This window comes from Phalacrocorax carbo, chromosome 2 (genome assembly GCF_963921805.1).
Source record: "Phalacrocorax carbo chromosome 2, bPhaCar2.1, whole genome shotgun sequence".
NCBI classification, from domain to species: Eukaryota; Metazoa; Chordata; class Aves; order Suliformes; family Phalacrocoracidae; genus Phalacrocorax; species Phalacrocorax carbo.
This window is the reverse complement of record NC_087514.1, coordinates 35,507,851-35,531,651: the sequence shown is the minus strand read 5'-3', so window position 1 is coordinate 35,531,651 and position 23,801 is coordinate 35,507,851. Positions and strand designations below refer to the sequence as shown.

Sequence of the window (23,801 nt, the reverse complement as noted above, 5' to 3'; positions counted from 1 at the left end):
AAATGTTTACATCTGCTAACATTTCTCTAAAACTAAACTAAGGAAATTATCTAAAAGAAATGTCACCACAGTCTAATCTTTTGAATTTCAGTCAATTAAGAAAATAGTTTAAATACCAGGAACAACACCTGCCCAATTTCAATGGAATATTTAACCATGTTTCTCCTTCCATTTTGCTAATCACAGAAAAAACTACAGCAGGGAGGAAAGCGCAAAGAAATATACTTAGATAACTTTGCTCTTTAAGAACCTTCCTCCACTTACTTTAGAGAAAAGAGGTAACAGAAATTAACAGCCACAAAATATACTCAATACAAATAATGCAGAAACTCTAAACCAGCTATTCCATTATTTCAATAAATTTAGAAGGGTTTCAGAGGTTAGTAGCTATGAAAGATCGTGAAATTATTTTATTCTAAAATATGCAGAAGCTTTTACCAACTGACATTTCGTTAGACAATAAAATGCTTAATAAAAATTTGATTAATTCTCTATCCAGTTCCTGAGAGTGTCCAGCACATTACTGCAATATGCTCATTAAGCAGAACAATGTTTCACTCCCTGGACCAAAAAAAGTGGCATGTGGCATGTGGAAGTGGCATGCAGAGGACTTATTACTTACATTTTTCAGATTGATAGCAAAAATAAAACAGTATATATACTTACTGCGTAATTGAATTTTGTACACTCTTTTCATTTAGAGTCATTCCTGGTGGTGGATCATTTTGCAATGCCAACAGTTCTTTTTGTAATCGTTTCTAGAAAAGAAATTGTATAGAATATTTAAAATATTAAATAAAGTTCAACAATAAACATGCACATTAAAGTACATTTCATCAACTGCTGAAAGGTAAGAGGAGTTTAATTTGAAAATTTAAATACAAAGGTGAGAAAGAAGGAAAACTAGAAACTAAACTGAAAAGTCACAGGCAAAAAAAGTCACAGGCCTTAAACCTAGTTTTTTGGTAAAATGCAAAAACACTTACATTTGCAACATTGCTACGCAAAAAACTGTTGCGTTACAAAATACACAGAGGCATCAGGATTTTGTCGTATTACAAAGACATCAATCAGAGCTCTACACCTAGCAGTGAACATTTTGTATTCCCCTGATAGCATCACATTTACAACTAATTCTCCAAGATTTTAACAGCACAACTCTTCCTCCTCTAAGTAATTTATGATACTTCTCCCTGGCATCTGTGCAAGCCTTTGCCTTGTCCTAAGTCGTCCCAGAGGACACAACACGAAAGTACAACAAGACTATGTGACTTGCAGAACACAGACTACTTTATAACTTTACAGTAGCCGCATCTTAGAACCTACAGAGTTGTACTAATTGGAAGAGTGTTACATCAATAGGTCAGGTAATCCTTACCTATTTTGACAGGAATAAATCAGTAACTGCAACCAGCTGCTTCTGTAACAACTACCAGAACTGTTTCTTACAATCTGTGGAGCAAGGGAAATGCAACCTCTGTGAGGTGCTATCACTGGCACTGTTTTCAGAGTGTATTTTCTCCGTGTAAACAGTTATGCAACATGTTTTGTCATTTCCAAGCCATCCAGATAACGGAAAGTTCAAGGCTTTCTCACTTCTCGCTCTCCTTTTTCCTGCCAACAACTTTCATGTTTACCACCTACCAGTCCACTTCCATCATCCCCACTTCCATCATCCCACTAGTCAAAATGACCTTACATAAGGTTTAAGCATGACTGAGCAATCAAGACAAATAAATATGTATGGTTGGGGGTTTAGTATCTAATTTTGATTCAACATAGAATTCTTTTAAAATGTAGGTTTATCACACAGTTGTAGCTGTTTCTTACTAATTTTCCAAACAACTTTTCTGATGCTTAGTAGAACTTAAAAAAATCCACAGGGGAAAAGAAAACGTGTTCATTTGTCAACACAGAAGTGATTCAGTATCTCATTAATACCTTTGAAACAGGAGTGCAATAAATACAGACGCGCAGCTCCTAAAGAAAAAACACCCTCATACATTCACAATTTATACTTTGAAATAACTTTCTGTCTCTACCAAGCAGCCCCGAGAACTTGCTTGGGGCTTCTATTTTGAGAGTTCCTACCTTGAACCCAAATATACACTTTAAAAGTCTTTTATTTGCAAGCAATTAAACAAATATGTTTTGAAGTTAAATATTACGTCATAAAGTAATTTTAAAGGATGTTATAATTGGTGTACAGATATAAACAAACTGGAGAAACAATGCTAGTATTTAGAAAGCTATATACATTGCTAGCACAGTGAAAAACAGGTTAGATACCTAGTATTCATCTTTTGCTTTCTGCACAGTTTAAGAAAATTTCAGATGATGAATCCCAACAGTGTTTAACACCACTATTATGAATTAAACTGCAAAAGGCCAAGGATCCAAAACAGTTTTACAAATCCTTAATTTAAGTGGCAGAGATGTTTTCAAGTCTACTCTCTTTCTGACACTTTTCAAGACCGTCATCAAATAACCTTCAATGGTAGCCAACCTGTGTGTGCCTTGTCATATAGATCATCATATAGAGAAATATTTGCTGACACTATTGTGGGGGCCTGTCCATTAAACGCAAATAATACATACAGACATCACATCAGTTGCAATACAAAATATATTAAGATGCAAAAATGCATCCCAGAGAAATAACAGAAGATACTATTTATACTTTGGGTCAGAAGCATCACTGTAAACAAGATCATATTTTTAAAGACAAAAAAGAAATCATCATTTCCAGGTTAGCAAGTTCAAAGAAGTATCAACCTACATTCAGTCTGACCTGTATTTGCAGATCTCAGTAAGAATATAAAAAAATCCCAACCAAACCCCAAAACATCCATATCATTCCCATATAAAGCTGGAAAGAGCACATTTAGTAGAAAATAGGTATGTTATCTGACTATTAAGCCAAAGAAACTCAATAACAGAAGTCCCCCAGAAAAGCAAGCATATAACATTGCTAAAAAGCTTGCTTTCATTTCATTATAACACTTTGAAATAAGGGAATCCACAAAGAAAACCTGACTATGATTATCTATAATGCGTAGAAAAACCCAGTGCAATTCCGATTAACAGTAAGTTCCTAGGCACAGCTCCACAGTAGAAATGTAGGGAAGGGATGCAGAGGTCAGGAAACCCACAGCTCTTCTGGACTTGTTCTTCATTTAGAGGAATGTCCCAAATGGAACCAAGTACCAGCAGAAGGCGTTATTCCCTTTGGCTTTACTGCAACCCTCTAACCCTCTGCCTATCTGAAGCTCTACATTACACCGTGTTCTGACGGATTTCCTGTATCTCAACATTGCTCCCCTTCAGAGTAAGGTGGGAGGGAGAAGAAAAGAAAAAACAACCAAAAACAGCCCCACAAATGAAGAGGATCTCACTCCAAAACTACAGACAATCAGGACAGAAGACCAAAAACTGCTATTAGAGATGACACAGAACCCTTTTCGTTTTTATTCTCTCCAGCTATACTGACTATCTTGGATAACTTCCCTTGAAGTTAAAGAACAAAAATACCATTTTATAATAAATTCCTAGATTCCTCCAGTCCTCAATGATAGGAGCTCTGAAATTGTTAGACAACTCGGGTAGAAAAAAATGCTTTTAAAGATTTCCTAATTATTAATCTAGCCACTACAATGTAAAGATAGAATCAAGGCAAAGTCCTTACACAAAGAGAAATACTTTTATTGAACCTACTGATACACATTTAAGATGGGTACTTTTGGGAATACAAGCCCTTATTTGGGGTTTTTTTCCTAGTGGAATACAAAATATACTATCTATTTTACAACTCTCTACTATTCCATCAACCATGCCATACAAGTCAACCATACCTCAACTGACAAGCATAGATGGGCATCTTTAGTAGGCTTTCACCAGGCATTTTCAAAATTTGTTTTGTTCTATCAAGCATCAACTCAATTGTTTCTATACAAACTAATGAAGAGCTGCCTACAGACCTTTTCCAGAAGATGCTCAAGAGTACTCTATAGCAACTGTAACAAGATTGTAGAGGGCATCATGGCCTGCTAACCAGAATTCATTCAAATACTGAAAAATTGTTCTATGAGAGGGGTTAACTAATATTTTAAAAATTGTCCCTTAATCAACCTCTCTGGTCAATCCATTTCAGTGTTTCACTACCCTCATGGTATAAACTGTTTCTTCTATATCTTACTGGAATATCTCATGCACCAATTTGTGTCTGTTGTTCCTCCTCTTCCCACGGTGGCTCCGTTTTCCCTATCACCCTCCCATTCGGTTGTTGCAGGCATCAGCAAGATCTTCCCTTTGCCTTCTTTTCTTAAGCCTGAAGAATCCAGTCAGCCTCTCCTTGTACATTATGTAGTTCAGCCCCTAGCCATCTTGGTGGCCATCTGTTGGACTCACTCCAGTATATCAATGTCACTCTTGTACTGAGACTCCCTGAAGACAGTACTCCAAATGCTGTCTCAAGTGCCAGAGAGGAAAAGAATCACTTGCCTCGAGCTGCTGGCTACAGGGTTGCACACACAGCCCAATATGCAGCTAAGGGTATTCAGAAAATTCAGAAGATACTCTCCAAAGATATTATGGACTATTTTTTTCCTTCCTCTCCCCCTTATCACAACTTAAAATACTTCATCTTATGTTGTGTGCCATTAATACACAAAACTGGATTATCTAGTGTAAATAAATAAATCTTTTAAATGAAGCCCTTGAAGGCCAGACTCATACAGTTTAATTAGGAAACTGAGTTCCTGGTTACCATAGTAATTCAGGAAACATTTAAAGTTTAAATGCAAGAACTTTAAATTAATTCCTCTCTCATGTTAATATTTGTACTAGCTGACCAAAGAGGTTCCAAGCAACATTAATTTTCTCAGAGTAACACTGAGTCTAAAGACTCCTGTACTATCATGCACAAATCCAGAAACACATACTCTTAGCTTCAAGATTCATTTAAAAAACACATTCAGATATATACTTTTTTTAAAAATATGACTGATACACCAAGCCTACACACCTTACATACAAAAGGCATGCTGCAACTGTAAGTTTCTGAAATTAAGCATTTGAAAAGGAACAGTTTCAGAGGGAGAAAAGCCTTCCTTGTATTTGACAGCCATGAATACAGAAAACTTTTTCTGGCACAAAATTCTTGAGAATAAGCAGCAACATACATAACAGGACAAAGTGTAACAGATTAACGCTTTTCAGAAATTTTAACTATCTTTGTAGAATCTTATAAACTTAGGACTTGAAGATACCTCAGAGAAGTCACCTCTCTAACTTACTAACATAAGGATGGATCAAAGATTCTTAAAATATCCTTGTAGTTAAAAGCCTTTAACATTTTCCACATCACCCTGTCTCTTGCTTTTATAATGAGTAGAATTTTCTTCACAGTGAGACACCTAGGTGAGTTGAATAAATTATGCCAAATTACTTATCTTATGCTTCATGGATACAGAAGGGAATTCTTTTACTTATTTCAACTTACTTCTCTCCAAATAAAACACATAATTCTTTTAACTTCTCCCTCTCCAAGTCTCATTTTCTAAACATGTAATTCTTGCTGGTCTCCTTAAATTTGTATTTCTAGAAATATATGCCTTTCTATAAATATATGTCTTTCTATAAATTAAAGAAGAATGTTTCACCATGACACTTATGTGAATATATCCCAGAGATTTGTTTTTCCTTTGTAGCAGCACAATACTTTTGGCTTACATTAGATCCATACTCATAACCCAGAGTCTTCCACACCAGCACTGGTCAGCCTGCTAGTCATTCATATTTGTAGACTAGACTCCCTTTTCCCCCCTCTCCTCCCCTATTGATACTTTGTAGCTTTCTCTACTGAACTGCATGTTTTCAGTTTTAAACCTTTTCCACTTGTTGTCACATACATATTTTGTAAAAACACTTATATCCCAATCATCCAAGCTGATTTCAGAACGCATGAAAGCCACTGCAGATGGCCCTCAGAATACCCTTTGGTAGGTCCACTCGGCTTGACAGAACCAAACATCCTCTCTCAATTGGTCACCCAGGTGAAACAAGAGTGATTTTACTATAACCAAACTACAACAGTAATACCCTGAGAAATGGCCTTTGCAGTTAAGAGGGGGGGGGGGGGGGATCCACTTATTTATACCACATTTTTTTGTGTCGCTATTCAAATGTTACACTAACACAAGTCAAAAATATTTGTACCGTCAGAATACAGCTACTGGTCCTCCTCCACAACAGTTACCACACAGTAAGAGGAGGAAATCATGTTAGTTCAATGTGATTCTTCTTCTGAAATCCATTTTGGCTACTTTTTATCTAGGTACTAACAAATTAATTATCTATTATATCCTTAAGGTATCAGAGACTATTCAATCCAGTGATTTCCAGAAGCCACCATTTCACATGACAGTAGAAGAATAAAAATAGGATTTATCACCTGGAAACTCACCTAGTTGTCAGAGAACTCAGATTCAGTTCCTCAAACACTTAAACAAAAAAAAAACCCAAAACCAACCCACACAGCTGAATCCTAGTGACTGACATAATATCCAGTGACTAAAAGGTATTGAATCAGTACTTTTTGGTTTGGCATGATTTACTGCCTCACTGTTGTTAATTTAAGCACCTGTGTCATCTATTCTCTGTTTTCCTTTTCTATTCACAAGCTCATCCCTTCCTTCATCTTTCTAGTGATTTAGAAAAACCTTTCTTAATGCTTTTCAAATCTGCTAATTTAAAACAATGCACCACGGGTAGATATCACTCTTATATGCTTGTCCCTTTCTTTCATATTGAGGTTTAGCAGTAAATACTTATTTTCACTTTTCTGTTTCGCACAAAACCTTTTCAATCCTCAAGTCACTAAATAGGTCCTCATATAGCCATACTGAATTTTCCTATATTTCCTGTATTTTTCCATTGTAAATTAGTATTTTCTTCTAGAAACTTGCAGCCCTTCAACACTCTTATCGGAGTCCTTCTTTATTTACAGATCTTCAGCTATGTTAAGACATGCATATCTAAAGTCAATATCGTTGTTATGTTGGCTTTTTTTCTTACCATGAATCAAGAATACAATCTCTTTCATCACATCCTCAAGTTGCTTTCAGCCTCTCAACCAGCTCCTCTACTTCAAAATACAAGCTAGTGCAGCTACTCACTCCCACAATAACCTCCAAACAAATATTTGCTGAATGTTGATACACTCTTGGGATCACATGATTTTATATTGAAGCTCCCTTCCTGCTTGTCCACCTTCTATTTAAAGAGACTGTGAAAGAAAACACTACTGCAATCATGGAGTTATTTTCATAAAAGGGGAATAAATGAAGGATGAACAGGCAAATCTTAATTTGATCTTTTCCTTATTTATGAGAGAGGATTTTATGCTTAAGCATTCTTTTAATACAACTTCCAAGTAAACCAAAATGAAAAAGTGTTAAATTGATAAAAACATTCGCTATATAGAGGGAAACAAAACAGCAGAGTAGGAAGATCAGAAACAGAAGACACAACACCACAGTCCTTCAATTAAAGGAGTAACCAGCTGCAAAAGGCATAGAGTAGTGACATTACCAGTAGTTTACACAAGTATTTTCAAAGACTTCTACCTCTTTGAAACCAAGATTACTTAATTCACCTACCTCTACAGGAAAGGATGATTCAAGGATGAAATCAAAGAACACAGCTTAACATTGATCCGAACATCCGTTCCAAAAGAAAGTTTATTCAAGTAGGTGAGACATGACTGACATAGCAGTGGCTTGTATTCTGTTGCTAATTCTGTCAAATAGGATTTGTGCAACCCCTTCAGTTATCCTCCACAGATTTTCTGAAGTGTCAATCTCATAAGACTTCTCAAAGCATATGGAGCAAAGAACACAAAATTAGCTAGGTGTCAGTGGAGTAAAATTCCTGCCAACTCCCCAGACAGCTCGCAACCACCTGTATCATTTCAATCCTGATAGATGGCACTCACTGTCTGTCATGGTTCAAGTTAAATATATCTCCAAAGCCAAGAGCTTCTAGCACCTTTGCTAAGCAAAAACACCCACCCTTCTTTCTCCAAACTGGCACACATCTTACTTGGCCACCTTTGGAACTGGGGTGGTAACATCTCCAATGCCACAGCTGAATTCTCATGTGTGTTGATTCCCAGTGAATCATACAAAGAAGCAGAAGGCAGGGAAGAAGCATATAAGATGATACAATATGTGATAAGTGGGAGAGCGTAGCAGTTTAGGACAGGAGGAGATCTGGAGGTTGGCAACATGAGTATTTCAGAATGCATCTCCTAGAATCAGATAGTTTCCTTACTGTGCACCATTGAGCTAGATGTTACATCTCACATAAATGTTTACTAACCAATACAAAATTATTTCACAGGTCTCTGTGTCCCTGTCAGCTACCTCAAAAGGCAATAACTTATATTCCCAAAGCATATACGGCAATATCACCATCACATTCCCCAAACCAGGGATCTTTTTTCTCATTCTACCACAAACAAGGATCATACCCACGGACAGACAGACAGACTTTAACCACAATCTCCCACAAAGCAACAGTGCAGTCAAAGGTATTTTCCTCCCCCACCATGAGAACTTATGTAGCTCTTGTAGGTATATGAAAATTACCTCTCAATACCTTTAAAAAGGAGTATCACAATATTGGGCACCTATTTCCCGTTCTAAGCCCATTGTCAGAACTCTTACAACAGCTTTGCCCCTCCCTTGGAAAACTGGAGCCTAGAGAGTTAAAGTTTAACAAAGGTATATGCAAACAAAACCATGTGTACAGTGAAAAAGTAAGGCACCCTTAGTTATAGGGGTCACTACGAAGTACAAATTATGTACATATAGCTGAGAGCAACTAAGCCAATGAATATTGTTTCAGTTAATGTATTATACTTCATAATTGGAGCGGGCAAAGCATACATACATTCTTACAGTGGCTCTGTTGATTAGCAGTAAAATATTAACACCATAATCCAAGCAAGTTCAATTGTGTGCCCATACTCCTGGCTTATTATCTATCTCCTCAGAGCTGAAAATAGAAACTTTATCAAGGCAAGTGATATAAACAAAATAAAACTTAAGATAGATCAATGTATATTTTCAACTGCCTTATCTTTGCAATTCTTCAATTTTCCACTTTTTGGTGTTTCATGAAATGCTGCATGAGATAGGCGATGTCTTAAATGGATAATATCTTAAATGGGTAAACTAAATGATGAGCTTAGTCAAACACTTCACCTATGAACAACCCTCAGTATAGACTTGAAAGTCTATTTTAGAGGCTTTCGGTTTTTTTTAAAGAAAGGGAGAGAGAGAAAGGCTGAGCTGATTAAACCAAAAGGAGATTCAGTACAACATGGGATATATTAAGGGCAGTGCTAAGAGTTTGGTAGAAGGCAGCTGGGGGAAAAGCAATTTTTCCTCTATCAGCAGAGCAGAAACCTACCAATAGAGCAAAGAGTGGAAAATGGGCAAACAGCTTACTTTCGTTTCTGCTGGAGGAAATGTTCCATCACCACACCTTCTCTTACCACTAACAAACTGTGATGGGTGATTAAGCTGGAATGTGGCAGCCTTTTCACCTGGAGTGGCAGAGACTCCACTAGCCATGCTCAGTTAGGCAGTATCATGAGGATATGAAGAAACTGAAAGATTGAACAGGAACTTCACAGACTAGGAATCATGAGTGTCCAAAACATCCACACTCAAGTTTTGTTAGAAACCTTCTATTTCCACACACACGAATACCTTCTTCTCTGTTGTGATAAAGTAAGAAAGAACTAGCCTTCCAAGGCCAAGCCTCTCTAGACACTGTAAACTCAAATCTTAATCTGGCTTGGAGATGAAAGAGGAAGAAAAATTAACTCAAATAGTTAAAAATCAAAAACTAATCCCACAGGGGCTCCACTCTTCTCTTTTACGCTGGTAAAGCTGCCGTGCCCCAGGAAGACCTAACAATATTTCTTCATAACTACTAATGATTCTGCTCCACCCAAAGATTGAAATGTACCCAGCAAACTCTGTCAGTCCTATGACAAAGTCCTGGCAATGAATTTACATTTCACTTATGCACTACAGGCTGTCACCTCCTCCCCCACTCCAGTTACAAAATGTTTCACAAAAACGTCCTTTCTGTTTTGAAGAAGTTTTTGCATGCAGGAGACGTGTTTTTTTTTTCCCCTAAGCACTCCCTCACTGAATGGAGGCAAACAGTAACCTTGTACTGGAACAGGAGGAGTTGTTAACAGGCTGCAACAACAGTGTTGTTACAACACCACCATGTTGTTTCATAAGCAAAGCTGTTACTAGTCTGCCAGTACAACCTACTAGCCTGAGAGAATAAGACCAGTGACAACCCTATTTTCAGTATTTTGGTTCTTCCATTCACACATTTCTTACTGAAAAGTATCTCAAATCCAGAATATTAAGTTCTAAACACTGGATAGATAGCCTTGCTTTTCAAACAAAACTCCGCTACAGAAAAAAAAAAAATTAACAGTGTAAGTATTGCTGGAACTGATTGCACATTACTCTCCAATTAGAAACCTAATTATAAATACCAAAAAGCTCTCAAACATAAAAGAAACAAGGTAAAGATTAAAAACTATGACATTAAAGAAGAAATTACCTGCTACAGTCGATCTCACTACTTAGGAAATTTAAAGAAAACATGAGGGAGACAGGTCCTACAAATTAAAAAAATAATTTATTTCCTAATCAATTAGGTCATTCAAGAAAGTGCCTGCTGAGCATATCCCACTGTTGAGGTGTAAACATTTGGCCAAGACTCCCAGACTCACAAGCCATCCAGATATTTGATTATCACAACCCTGGGTGAATTTCTCCTACAGTTCTCAAGGCCCAGAGCAGGGAAAGATAGATAATTGACTGGATGTGCTCAATTAAAGCTTCAGCAGGACACAAAACAGCTTCACAAAATACTCTGTCCATAAAAAATAAAACCAGGATTTGAATTTGAAGAATTGTTTTCCAGTTTTATCTATTTTTGGCTGAATATCAGGTTTTCAATCTGTACTGAGAATGCAGAAGCAGATTAGTCTCCTCCTTCTCATTTCTAATAAAACATGTTAACATCTGGCAACCCAGTTCTAAAGTCCCAGACCAATCCACACTTCACATCCTGAATGTCAGGCATTTTGTACATTTCTTTTTAAAGGAACTGAAAGGTAATGCATGAATCTTAACGAGCTACTTACAATAAGTTTCCACCACTAATCCTTTGTTCTGAGCATTTAAAGAGTTCATTTCATTAGGTTACAGATTGGGGGGCAAGCGGAATGATTTTGAGTTTCCAGTTCGATAACAGAATATTATCTTCACGTGCTCCAAGATATTCTAAAATATTTGACTGGAAGGTCAAAGTAACACAATCCTCTTCTAAAGGGAGTAATATGCTTGACAAATTCACTAAGAGACAAGATCAACCTGAAATCAGAACTACAGTATAATTAAAGATAAACCAATAACTATACACACACAAAACACTACTCCACAGTCTGAAAAGCTTTTTGCCAGATAATAAAATTTTTTACAATGAAGCTGTCATTTTAAAGCAAATTAAGTGAAATCCACTAATGAAGAATAAAATTAAACTGACAGCTAGTCATCTGCTTTATAAATGGAATCTTCAAATGTACCAACGCCCAGCACAAGCCTCACAGAGTACTAAAACGTCAAACACAAATAATTTTATCTTAGAAGGACAAGAGTCTGGCTTTATTTGAACTGCTTCAGTTAAAGGAATGAGTTGAAGATAATAGCAAGAACTGGCACAATGAGGGCAACCATATGTCTACCAGGGGATTTCTTATCCTTACAAAAACCATTCCAAAGGTTGATAACTGAGATAAAATGATGTATTCTGACAAAAAGCCTTTGGAAAGGAGAAGGGGCAAAATGTTGGAATCTGCAAACTGTAACAAGATTTAAATATTCATCAAATCTGTGTCCCTAAATATGACAGGGAGAGAATTTCTAACTTGGGAAACCTCAATCCATTCAGTTTCCTTGTCCCTTCTCAGTATTGGTCACCCATTACTAATAAAAAAGAAATAAAACTATGTGAACAAGTAGCACCAAGTTCTACGAAGCATATCAGCACACTTTTAGAGACAATATTTGGTATACTCCAGTAAACTATATTTACATTTATTGGCATATATACAGGAGTTCTTTTCTTGAGGCTGATCAAGCAGTGTATGTAAGTTGAATAAAAAGGATGACAAACAACTCTATTTGTAATCACCCAAGCAGAAAGTTATTTCTTAATACTGTGTACGAAAGGATGAAGAGTCAGTATTCTCAGTCAGATCATTATCAAAAATGAGGAGTCATGCAATTCCTGCTCTACCACCAATAACTTCTGTCCTTTCTTTTCTAACACATTAATACTGCTCACAGGGAGGGATGGGGCTCCCTCCCTTCTTTCCCTGCCACCCCAGGTTGATATCTGGTTTTCATTCCAGTGATTAAGGTTGCCTTAGAAGAAAACCAAACAAAACCAAACAAAAAAAAAAAAACTGCAAAGGCTGGCACAGATTCCTGAATACCTTTTGAAAGCCCTCAACTCTCAAAACCAGGCAGAAGACAGGTTACCTGACTTCCATCACAAAATATCGCTTACTAGCTCTTCTTATATTAAAAGCTTTAACTTACCTATTTTCATTTGTTTGTAATAAACAACATTATAACAGGTTTAAATGAATGTGTAATGCTGTCTCTTCCTCCTTTCAAAAGGCAAAAAAATGCAACCCAGAGTTGACAGTTCTTTCACAGACCTTCACTATTTCAAAAACACGCAAGATGCACAAAATTTTTGGCTCTAAGTACTGAGTAAAAGAACCTCGTCATCCTCTTCCCCTCTGCTCCAGTGGGAACTTTAGCCTGCAAACTGCTTGAAAGCTCATCTCTCAGTTGTAAGCCAAGGCTACATAAGAGACATGATCATTACACCGAACACATTTGTATTTGTTCAACACAGCCCTAACTATGGATAAATCCAAAGGAATTTGTGCCTTCTCTCTGTTTTATCAATAGGGGCAATTTAATGACATAACCTCTAGGAGTATTCACCAGTACAGCCTATACCTGTATAATATATAGTGAAGCTCCTTTAGTCTGAAAGTCTTAGGAGAATTTGAGCAAACAATTAAAGAAAGTGCTTGATCACTGAGTTTTGCACATTGTTCGAGCTAAGCTGCTTTAGCTTATTAATGACAAACTCACAGAGCTTTCCAAGGGAGCAACTTAACAAGACAACATTCCCTGGCTTTTGAAAATCTATTGTTTTCTCTTTCCCCCTTCTCAGAGCCTGAATAGCTAGGCCTAAAAGCAAGTACAAGGCATTATCAAACTCTGAGGAAAAAATATTTACCATCAACTGGAATAACTATTCTTCACAATAAATATCTGCCTGCTCTTATTTTCCTGATTTAAATCATACACATAATTCATGAAATATCAACATTCAGTGTGACAGGTTAAAATAACACGTTGAAAATATAGAAAAATATTCTCTATATCTTAGCTATACAATTGGTCTATTTCGAAGAAAGATCTGCTGATAACTCTCAGGGACACTGGTTTCAGTAAACTTGTCTCCTACTGCATTCTTTTGGAATTTAATTCTTCCATTCCAGCTGAAAAATTGTGCAGTTGCTGCACAGCAAAGTTTTTCCCAAAACTCTTATGTATTCAAGCAGATACGAAAACAAGCAAGTGAGACTCCTTATGGCCTAAAGCCATTACTTTGATTTTACTTATCTTTACTGACTTAAAGACTACAAATTAAATTTAAACTTCACTTGGTATTCAATTCACTTTAAAAGTTTATTTTAAAAGTCCCAAGATTAAAGATTACTCATCTTGGTAAAATATCTATAAATTTTGCATTTATCTTATTTTACTGTAGCGTGGCTATATGCCAAAACTAACATATCACATATCAGTATAGACGGATAGCTGAAGGTTACCTAAAGGACTAACAACCTCTTAGTGGACAGAAGAAATGCTTTCTACTCTCCACTCCTCCTGGTCTCAGTTATGACACTTACATTTTTCAGTTTTAAAAAATCATTGCTATTTTTATCTTTAACAGTATTTCAAGTTGTCACTAGGTACCAATAATTTCATTGCATTTATATCCCAGAATTGGTTAGGTAATTACAGTAAGCACTCATTTTTCTTTTTTAAATACTTCATTTGAAAGAACACAGATCACATCCTGTACTGTAATTTTTAACAGTACAGGACACATGCACAACACCGTTGAAGTTCCAGTCAACTGAAAGTTTTCCTCACTTGAGGTTGGGTTTGGTGGTTTTTTTTTCTGGAAGATGTATTAAAAATAGTTTAGAACTTTTTACTGGACAGAAAGCTGCCAAATAATGAAAAAGAAAATTATTTCCAAATTATTTAATAAAAATGCTGCCAATATTCTTCGGCAATAAGCAATTGTTCTGAGAATAGCTGGAAACAAGGAACTTCCACTGAGACTAGAAGAGCAGGTAAAGAATAGAACCAAGGAAGTGGGCATATCCAGAACATAGTATTTTCTTATAATGTAATTACAATGCAATTTTTCTTGATATTTCAGTGGCTGGAATACATTTTCTCCATTTCCTACCCCACTGGCTGAAAACACTGGGGTGAAACTTGTGAGAAGCTTTTGTGTCGCTACTAACTTGTGTTTTGTGATAGAAGTTCCTGGTGGTCTCAAGCTAACATGAATTCTGCATTGTCACCTCGCACAATTACTTTATTAAATGCCTGTTTAAACATACATTTTGGAAAAAAAAATCTTTTGCTGTAACAAGACTTTTCAAGTAGCACTTTTTATTTTCATGTGTGCATGTATTTTGATGGCGACTCACCAACAGGCAGTTTTCAAGGACAAAAAAAAAATCCTGATAACATAAATGCATGGTGAAGGCTAACATTCCACACTCTTTAGTAAAGCTGTTTGTGTCATTAATTACATTAGCTCTGTATTTAATCAGATTTAAGTATCTACATGTACAAATCTCACATGCCTACCTTTAAAGGAAAGACCAGAGATTATTTTAGTGATAAAACACAAACCTAAAACTGTTCCTGTAGATGCGTTTGTGAAAGCTGTTTAAATATGTCCAGTCGTAATTCAGGGTTTGAAGTAACCTAGTATTAAAAATGAAAGGAGGGGAAAGGTAAAACAGTAGTAATTAATCATCAGCATTATGGATAAAGCCAACCTTTTGAGTTTAATATGCTAATAATTGATATCTATGGGTTCAAGGAAAGGCCTTAATTATCTAACACTTTGTATGGCAACAATATATTTTCTGAACATTTTCAACTGAATTTCCTTGGTTCTATTTCTAACCTGCTCTTCTATTCTAAATGCAAGTTCTGTGCTTCCAGCTGTTCTGAGAACAACTATTTATTGCTTAAAATTTCTTCAGTGTTTACCACATTCTTATGCTATCTGTTACTTTAAGACTTCAGATTACTGAAGGTGCTATACCGAATTTTCTAAAGCAAATCCATTCTATTCACTTGTTCTACACAGCTTACAACTTTCAGAATATTTCTGGGTTTTTTCAGGAAAAGTTGCACAAGCTTAGGCTTTTTCTGAGGGAAAAAAAAAATCTTGAAAAAAATTGCCTTTCCTTCAAGGTTTGTTTGGAGGTTCTGCTTGTTTGTTTTTCGAGAAAAAAATTATCATTTGCTTAAAGTTACGCAAACCAGGTTTAAACCAATCTAGCAGCGTCCAATTAGCCACCACTTTGCACAACACAGTGGTTAGAAAACGAAACACAAGATCTTGTCGACATTAGCTTCTATTTTTCTAGAAGAAAAGCATTACAGAAAACTACCAGTTGTCCATACAAAGATCACAATAAATTTAAATTATACATGTAAAGACTCAAACTCCCAAGTTTTACAAGTTACTGTGCATCAACTGAACCGCAGTAGCTCCTGTTACAGTTTCAAAACTCTCCTTGTACACTGATGTAGAACAGGCTGATCAGATAACTCTAGCTTTAAGTGCAGCAGAGAAATTTTGGTGGATCTGTAAAAATAAGATATAATTAACCTAGGGCATCATACACTGTTGTATAAAATTACGGCAGTTTAAGAAGCGACTAAAACTTCTTTAATGTACCAATATATCATCCTTATTAGAAACATAAATAATACTGCCATAACTGTACAAGGATAGACTACTCGTAGAGTTAGAAACTACAGTGAGTTGCACAAACATTTCAGTTAAACATTGGGTATTTAAAAATACTGTACATAAAACAGAAAAACCGAGGTGTCCTTTTTCGGATTAGGCAAACTTACACAGTAAATGTTAGCACTAATAATAATAAATTAAATTATGCTGAACCGAAACACACTTAAAATTATATACAAAGGCTTCCTTTGTAAAATTATTTTGGTATTGAAGATTTAAATGCTAATTAATACAAGAATTCAGAGCCTTAAAATCTTACTCACCTAGGAAGGTGTCTACTATTGAGAAACTTACTGATTTTACAGTTCACTTACTAATTTTTCATTTATGCTTCCTGTTTATTTAAACAAAAATTCCCAGACAACTCCTTTTCCAATTTTCTGAATTACGTTACTGAATTAGTAGTTTACTAAACTCAGGAGATCAAGAGAAAGTCATCAGAACATGATACAACTAGTAACATTACACAAAGGCACTCCAAAAATTTCCCTGAATCTCTCATCAAAAGACAACAGAACACCATTAAAAAAGAAGTGAAATCTTAAGCCGGTATTTCTAAAATGAAAACAATTACATTAGACTTACCATAGCCATATTTTCAGGAAGTAAGTACCACCTCCACACATACCTTACTTTTAGGCAGCATTTAACATTCATGTATCCTAAACAACCTCATTTAATTTGTAATCATTATTTCCCCTTTACAGAGGGCGCAACAGGAACGAGGGTGAGACAAGCACAGGTCATTTACTAGGCCAACAGATAGCAACACAGCACACGTTTAGAAAGTCCCAGAGTGCCTCCTTCAAGTTTCACAACTGCCATTTCCCTACAGTTTTCACACAGTTTTATAAAAGATGCTACTTAAATTATTGCCTCTATTTTGCAGTTACACTTGTGGAAGTCTGAACATTCAGAGTACTATAAAAACACATTTGCCAGCTAGAGCTGATAAAACGAAGGCAGACCAGACTATCTCTCTAAACTACTGCTAAGTGAAGAACATTCTTTATCGTACATTCAAGTTCTTGATCCAATTTCATTTCAATAACTCATAAAGACAAACCATGGGTTTTTTAATGCTTCTAAACTTCATGAGCAGAATTTTTACCCCATAAAGTTAAATGCTTTGATATTTTAACTCTTTTTAGCTCTGCTAAATCCAGGCTATCAGACAATTAAACTAATCTCATTCATTTTCTACATTTGTTCTTGACTGTTCCATTACTAGTGAACAAAAAAAAAATATCTAAGTTATAATGGACCAAAATGAAAACAATCGAAAACAACAGTTTATGAACAAAAAGAAACAGAAAAGCTAGATAATCCATATCTAAAACCAAAATGGAAAACTGTAAAAATTCAAGGAAAAGCAGAGCAGTTACAGGTGAAATGAGGAAAGACACTGCCACAAAACCCAGCCATCTTTTCTCCTGCCCCAGTCACAATAAATCACCAGTCACTCGCAGCAGCACACGGTGAAAGTGCTCCATTCTTCCAGAGCAATTTCTGCAGCTACTATTTAAGAACTCCTTCAGAGAAGGTATGAATAAATAATTCAGCTGGAAATACCTGTCAAGCAGGAGGATGTTTCACGCTACCGTACCTACAGCAACCCCATCCAACTAAAACCAGACGTTATCTGCCCACAGGACCAACACATGACATCTCATTTTAGGGGGAGAAAGAGGACCCCACTGGCAACGCGGGGACGTGGCCTGGGACAAGGCTTGTCTGTCCCGCCCCCTCCGTGGCCAGGTATTAGAGTGCCGTGACCCCAAAAACGCCCTGGAAGATGGAGTTCTTGGTCATACCTTCCCACACCCTCCTCACGATGTCACGGGGGGTCTCCCTGACACACCCATCCCCACGCTCAGCCACACGGCAGGGGCGGGGGACGAGCCCGCCACCTCCCGCGGGGGCCATCCAAGTCGGGGACACCCCCGCCCCCCCCACCCCTGCCGAGGGGGAGGGCGAGCCCTTCTCCCTCCCCAAGGAGAGGGGATACCGCTGCTAAACCTCTCCCCGAGGCAATTCTCCCCCGGCGCCCTCCCGCCTCCTCCACCCCCGCCATCCTGCCCCGCCCGCCCTCACTTGCGGATCCCTCCTTCTCACCCCCCCTCTCCGCCGCCGCCGCCACCACCGGCCGCGGCCTCGCCCCCCGCCGCCTGTCCCCGCGGGTCCCCGCTCCATCCCCATGTGTGCCGGCCCCCCCCAGGCCCCCAGCCCCGCCGCCGCGCCACAACCGCCGCGCAACGGGCGCCCTCAGCCGCTGCCCCGGCGGTTCCTCCGCCCGCACCAGCCCTCCGGAGCGCACCACAGCGCACAGCACCCGGGTGAACGGCTCCTCCCGGCTCCGGGCCGCCGCCAGCACCACCGCCTCTGCTCGGCCCCGCCGCCCCCCGGCACTGCCCCGGCTCCGCCGCAGGCTCCTCACCTGCATAGACGCCATGATGGATCCTCCCCCTCCCCTCTGCGCCGCCGGACGGACCCACACAGGCGCAGCGCCGCGCGCGCCCCGCCCCGCCCTCACCAGTCACGTGCCCGCACCGCCCGCCGGCCGCGCATGCGTAGAGAGAGGGCGGGGCGGGCGGGCGTCGGCCTTGGGGTCCCGCTGCCCCCATCGAGAGGGGAGGGGGTCCACTGGTGCCACCCTGCACCAGCTCCTCGGTGCGGCGGGGAGGGAACCGCGCCTGAGCCCCGTCCTCTCCCATGAAAGGAGCGGGTGCAGGGCTGGCCGGTACCGCCGTCGGGCGGTGGGAGGGGGCTGACCCCACCCCAGCCTCTGTGTTCGCAAAGGGGTTTAGATTTGCACGTCCCGAGGCTTTAAGGGGTTTAGTTAATGGCGGCTGTGCCCTTCTAGGGGTTTCTGTGGGATCCCCTTGCACCTGCGGTGTCCTGGTGGGAAGAATCACAGAATCATTAAGGTTGGAAAAGACCTCTAGGATCATCAAGTCCAACTGCCAACCCAACACTGCCATGCCTCCTAAACCATGTCCCCAAGTGCCATGTCTACGCGTTCCTTGAACGCCTCCGGGGATGGTGACCCCACCACCTCCCTGGGTCGCCTGTTCCAGTGCCAGGAAGGTGGGATTTGGGATCGGCAGCAGGCCTGTCCGGACCCAGCGCTTTCCCTCGGGCACAGGCCTGCAGGGCTGTCGCCAGGTCAGCCATGGGAGAAGGCCTGCCTGTGGCTGGGGGTGATGGCGGGCCCTCCTGGTGAGGGGATGCGTTTCTCTGTGCTTCCCGTGCTGCTCTGCCACAAGTCAGTCTTGAGAGAACCCGATTTTTCTGCAGTGGTGGTCTGATGGTGTCCATGTTCAAATTAGCATGGGCATACTCTAAATTTAGGAGCATTAGCATCCTTAGTCCTTTGTACTGGATGATTTTGTGGTAACTGTGTGGGTAAAAACAAACAAGCACTGCTCAGTAGAAGCAACCTGCACACAATCAATACATCAAGCAGCTTGCAGAAACACTTTTCGTAAAGCAGTTATTCCAGCTATATATAGTATTTCAGACCTAACAGATCCTCAGGATAAACCTACAGAATGTTTTCCCAAAGACAAACCTATAAAACACATAGTCCTAGTGGCTATGTAAAACCAAGGATTTAACAGAGATACTGATTTTACAGCCCGTTAAAATCTCCTTCTCCCTGCAGATCTCGCTGTACATTCCAAAAACTGTGGAGTACCTTTCTCTGTCCCTTCACACCCACACTTTGATGATGCTAAAGAATCCCCTTGGGTCACTTCTGCTCCATCGGTAGCACCTGATTTTTCCTCCGGAGGTGGCCTAACAGATACACATCCAATTAAATTACTGAACCTAGTTTGTATTTACCTTTGAAATCTGCTTCTTTGATTTTAGACCTAAAGGTCTAAAAGGTCTAAAGACCTAAAGGGTTGTGCATCTGAAAACGTGCCTACTTTCTTTAACCATATTGTTCAGTGTGATGCAAGATACTACTTCAACCTACAAGCTTTACCTTCCATTTACGTTTTTATGCACCCTCAACTTTGAAAATAGCTAACTGGAGGAAAACAAAAGACCAGCACAACACAGCATCAGCTTCCAGCTTGTATCCAGCGTCAGCATTGTTTCCAATGTGAAAGTGAGAATATAAACTTCAGAGGTTTGCTTAGAGGGAAGAACAGAAGGCAGCAGGAGTATCTGTGCCCTGTGAGGTAGCTGCGGAAGGGAACGAGCCTCTTGGTTGTGCGGGAATTTGCTGATGACATAATTGAGTATGTGTCAATTTTTGAGTAGGAAAGGAGACTAGCCTACCAAGAGTAAGGATGGAAAAAGTAGCATGATGTAAACCAAATCCTATATTTTTTGTCCTCAAAATTCAACCTCAATTCTCAGTCACAAACTGTGGGCTTCTAACACTGTGCAAGCTGGCATTGCTCTACTGACTTCATTTAAGTAAAACTTAAGCCAAAAGAACCTTGCTCTGTGTGTTTTCCCTGGAAGTCGGTGTTTATGTACTATATGATTTTGCAACACTCTTTAGGTTGCAGAGTATTTATTGCATTAAGTAGGCATTTAGACTTGGTAGAGGTTTCTTTTTCCTGCAGTTCTTCAGAACTAACTTAGGCTGTTAGAGCATTAACTAGAGCGTCGCTATTTCTGTTTTACTAAATGTTGTTGTTTTGCATGATCCAAACATATGTTTATCCTAAAATACATTTCTTAATGCCATATGCCACAAAGATAGCAAGAATATCAAGTTTAAGCGATGGACATGTGTTCAGCTATAAACATGGACATATTGACTATCTGTGTTGATGTAATCACAGTCAGATAAAACTGATTTCAGTCCATTATATGCAGTTTCTTAACCCTGTTCCAGAAAATGGTGTTCAAGGTCAGGAGATATGAAAAGGCATAAGCTTATGAATGCCAGCACACTTCATAGACTGCAAGCTGGTTTTGCATGGAAAGATCCTTTGCAGTCTTAAACTAACCACAATCAGTACAAACATGACTTTTACTCTGTAACAAAGAAAAATTATCCCTGGATGAAAAGCCACCTTAGCAAAAAACATCATAGCTTTTAACTGTCCTTACATTTGAGAAGCTTTTTTTCCTATCACACAGAGCTTTGCAATGTTAAAAGCAAGGCACCTACCACATTTTGTACTGAAATACTGTTTACTGGGATGACTTCATCTATGCTGCAAATCCCATTCCTGAGAATAGGAGGCATGAAAAGCAAGGGGTGGTTTGCCCTTCACATAAACAATGAAGCACAAACAAATTACTACCCACCCTAACTTAACTGAATATGTAAGAAACTAAAGCATTACTCTGCAGCTGAAACTCGTGACCAGAATCCCCCAGTCCCTAAATTCACTTTGAGTTTATTCTTACAGGACTACCAAAGGTATCTTTTATAACTGTTGTCACATCTTTGTGTTTTAAAGTGTCATGCAATTGCCTAACATATATGTGCAATGTTTTTAGTTCCTTGTCATCATGGGAATAGACGCAGCTGGAGAATTATCCCTGGGTTTTATTGTTTTTTTTTTTCCCTTTCCCACGTCTCAGTAACCTGTCTTGCAGAGAGTGCTTTTTAATATGTGTTTTTGTACAGTGCATAATGCTATAGGGATTAAATCCCTTCAGCACAATAGGAAAAACAAACACTGTTAGCAGAGTCCCAGAAAGAATTTATATGAGTATCAGTATTTTTTTCCTTAAATACAGTTCCATTCTTGGTTTTGTGACGGCTCATAGTATTCTTTGTTCAAAGTTATTCAGTAATCTCAGTAATGAAAGGCCCAAAATCGCAGAGTGGGTAGATTTCACAAGGAGTTGGTTATATTGTAATTTGCTGTTCATTTCAGTGTTGACCTTTACCTATGCAAAATGTGGAAGGAAACACTTTTGCAGTTAACCCTTCCCAATCTCTTGCAGGTGCAGAGATAGCCAATGCAATAGTTGCTTGGTTTTTAAAAAAGCAAGCTTTAGTATTTGGCTAATGCAGCCAGTCAACCTAAGTTTTGCCAGAGACTTTGAGAATCAGAGTCCTAGGTCCCAAATATTCAAAACTTTAGGGGTAAGAGGACATTCATCTGTCATCTTCATTATTTCAGAAGCTATCTTGCACTGATCTGATCAAATACACGATCATGACTCACCTGTCAAAAACATACAGAGCAAATAATGAAAATTGTACCTCCTACTAAAATTTTTTCTGTAAATATTAATGAAATTGATCTAAAAATCCACTTTTCTTCAGAGTTTGCATTACCTTATGTTTACATGGAAAATGCAGCTAATGTTCAAACTGCATTTATTAGATAAGTTTCTGATATACCTAAGCCAGTTTCACAAAGGTCAAGTATGTTTCTTGATTAGGGTCCCTACAATTGTATATTTCATTCCTTCTGTTATCCATAATGTTTTCAAACATGCTTGATGTCTGCTCTGCCCCTTTTTTTCCTATATCATTGTTCTACATACTGAACTATCACTGCCTGCTTACAATTTCTGCCACTGTATCAACATGGGAGCTTGATTTCTTTTGCCTGTGCCCACTGTATTTTTTTAGCTTTCCCTCTCACACAGAAGTCAACTGTACAGCACGTTAACCTCCCCTTGTTACTCCAGCGGCGTAGCAACCATAACCTGCAGTGCCAGGAGACCACATCTCACAAGCGTGGAGGACGACATACCTCTCGGAGGGATTGTGCCAACTTCTCCCACTGATGCCTGCCACTTTCAGGAAGGGTACTGAGTTTAAAATGATTGTGGGACAGAGATCTTCTGATAAATACAAGCTTCGTGCATCTGCAGGAAACACTGTCTGCATCATGCAAGTAAAAGATGTAGAGTCAAACCAAGGCAAGGTTATATCAAGACTACAAAAGAACATGCATACGTAGCTAAAAATGAAAAATACCCTAAGTTTGCAAGATGGCTTTGACCCATTGAGATTTTATTGTTGCTTTATTCCTTAGTGGTAATGCAGCTTTTTCATCAATGGCTTGTTCCATTTTTATCTTTCTTAGTTCTAGATAGTAACAGGCACATTATCCTTTCCATCCCAGGACTTTCAGCGGTGTGAATGGAGGCTAAGGGAAAGATTTCACCTTATTCCTGATCTACTGCAAGCGCAGCATCTGCAAGAGGGTCATCCTGTTCTCAGCTGTCATATGCTTCCATTTCTTCTCGTGTGTAGGATTTGATAATTTTACAGTCACGCCGTGATCTGTGGCTTTCATCTTATCCACAGCAAGACTAAACTTCCAAAATAATTTTCCATCAGATCAGAAAAAGGATCTCTCCTCTTCTGTGGACACACCATTGTTATAATTACTGCAGGGGAAGGAGGAGGACATGTGGCCAGGGAACGGGGTGGAATTGCCTGTTTTGGAAATATGCCATAATTACCCAGTTGTAGTAAATGTCAAGCCATGTTTTTTGGCACCAGTAATCATCTAACTCTTACAAATGCTGTAAAGATAAATACCTATAAAGATTTAAAAAAACATTAAAAAAATATAAAAAGGTTAAAATAATGA

General features: G+C 38.8%; 1 protein-coding gene across 5 annotated transcripts in view; it reads right to left on the bottom strand.

The window, feature by feature from the left end:
- UBE2W (ubiquitin conjugating enzyme E2 W) overlaps positions 1 to 18,813 on the bottom strand; it is a 32,308-nt gene extending 13,495 nt beyond the window's left edge. The window contains exons 1-2 of one of the 5 annotated variants that reach the window (XR_010371438.1): positions 18,704 to 18,813; positions 667 to 758 (exon numbers count right to left, since the gene is read on the bottom strand). Coding sequence is in view for 4 of the 5 variants with exons in the window: in XM_064442533.1 (XP_064298603.1) it covers positions 667 to 758; positions 18,704 to 18,718 (107 nt within the window). In the remaining variant the exon portion in view is untranslated. Of the gene's footprint in view, positions 1 to 666; positions 759 to 1,378; positions 1,631 to 18,080; positions 18,267 to 18,598; positions 18,624 to 18,703 lie in introns of those variants that run through there. The other 4 variants (XM_064442533.1, XM_064442536.1, XM_064442534.1 and 1 more) reach the window with 4 other exon arrangements.
- Positions 18,814 to 23,801: the final 4,988 nt, after the last annotated feature.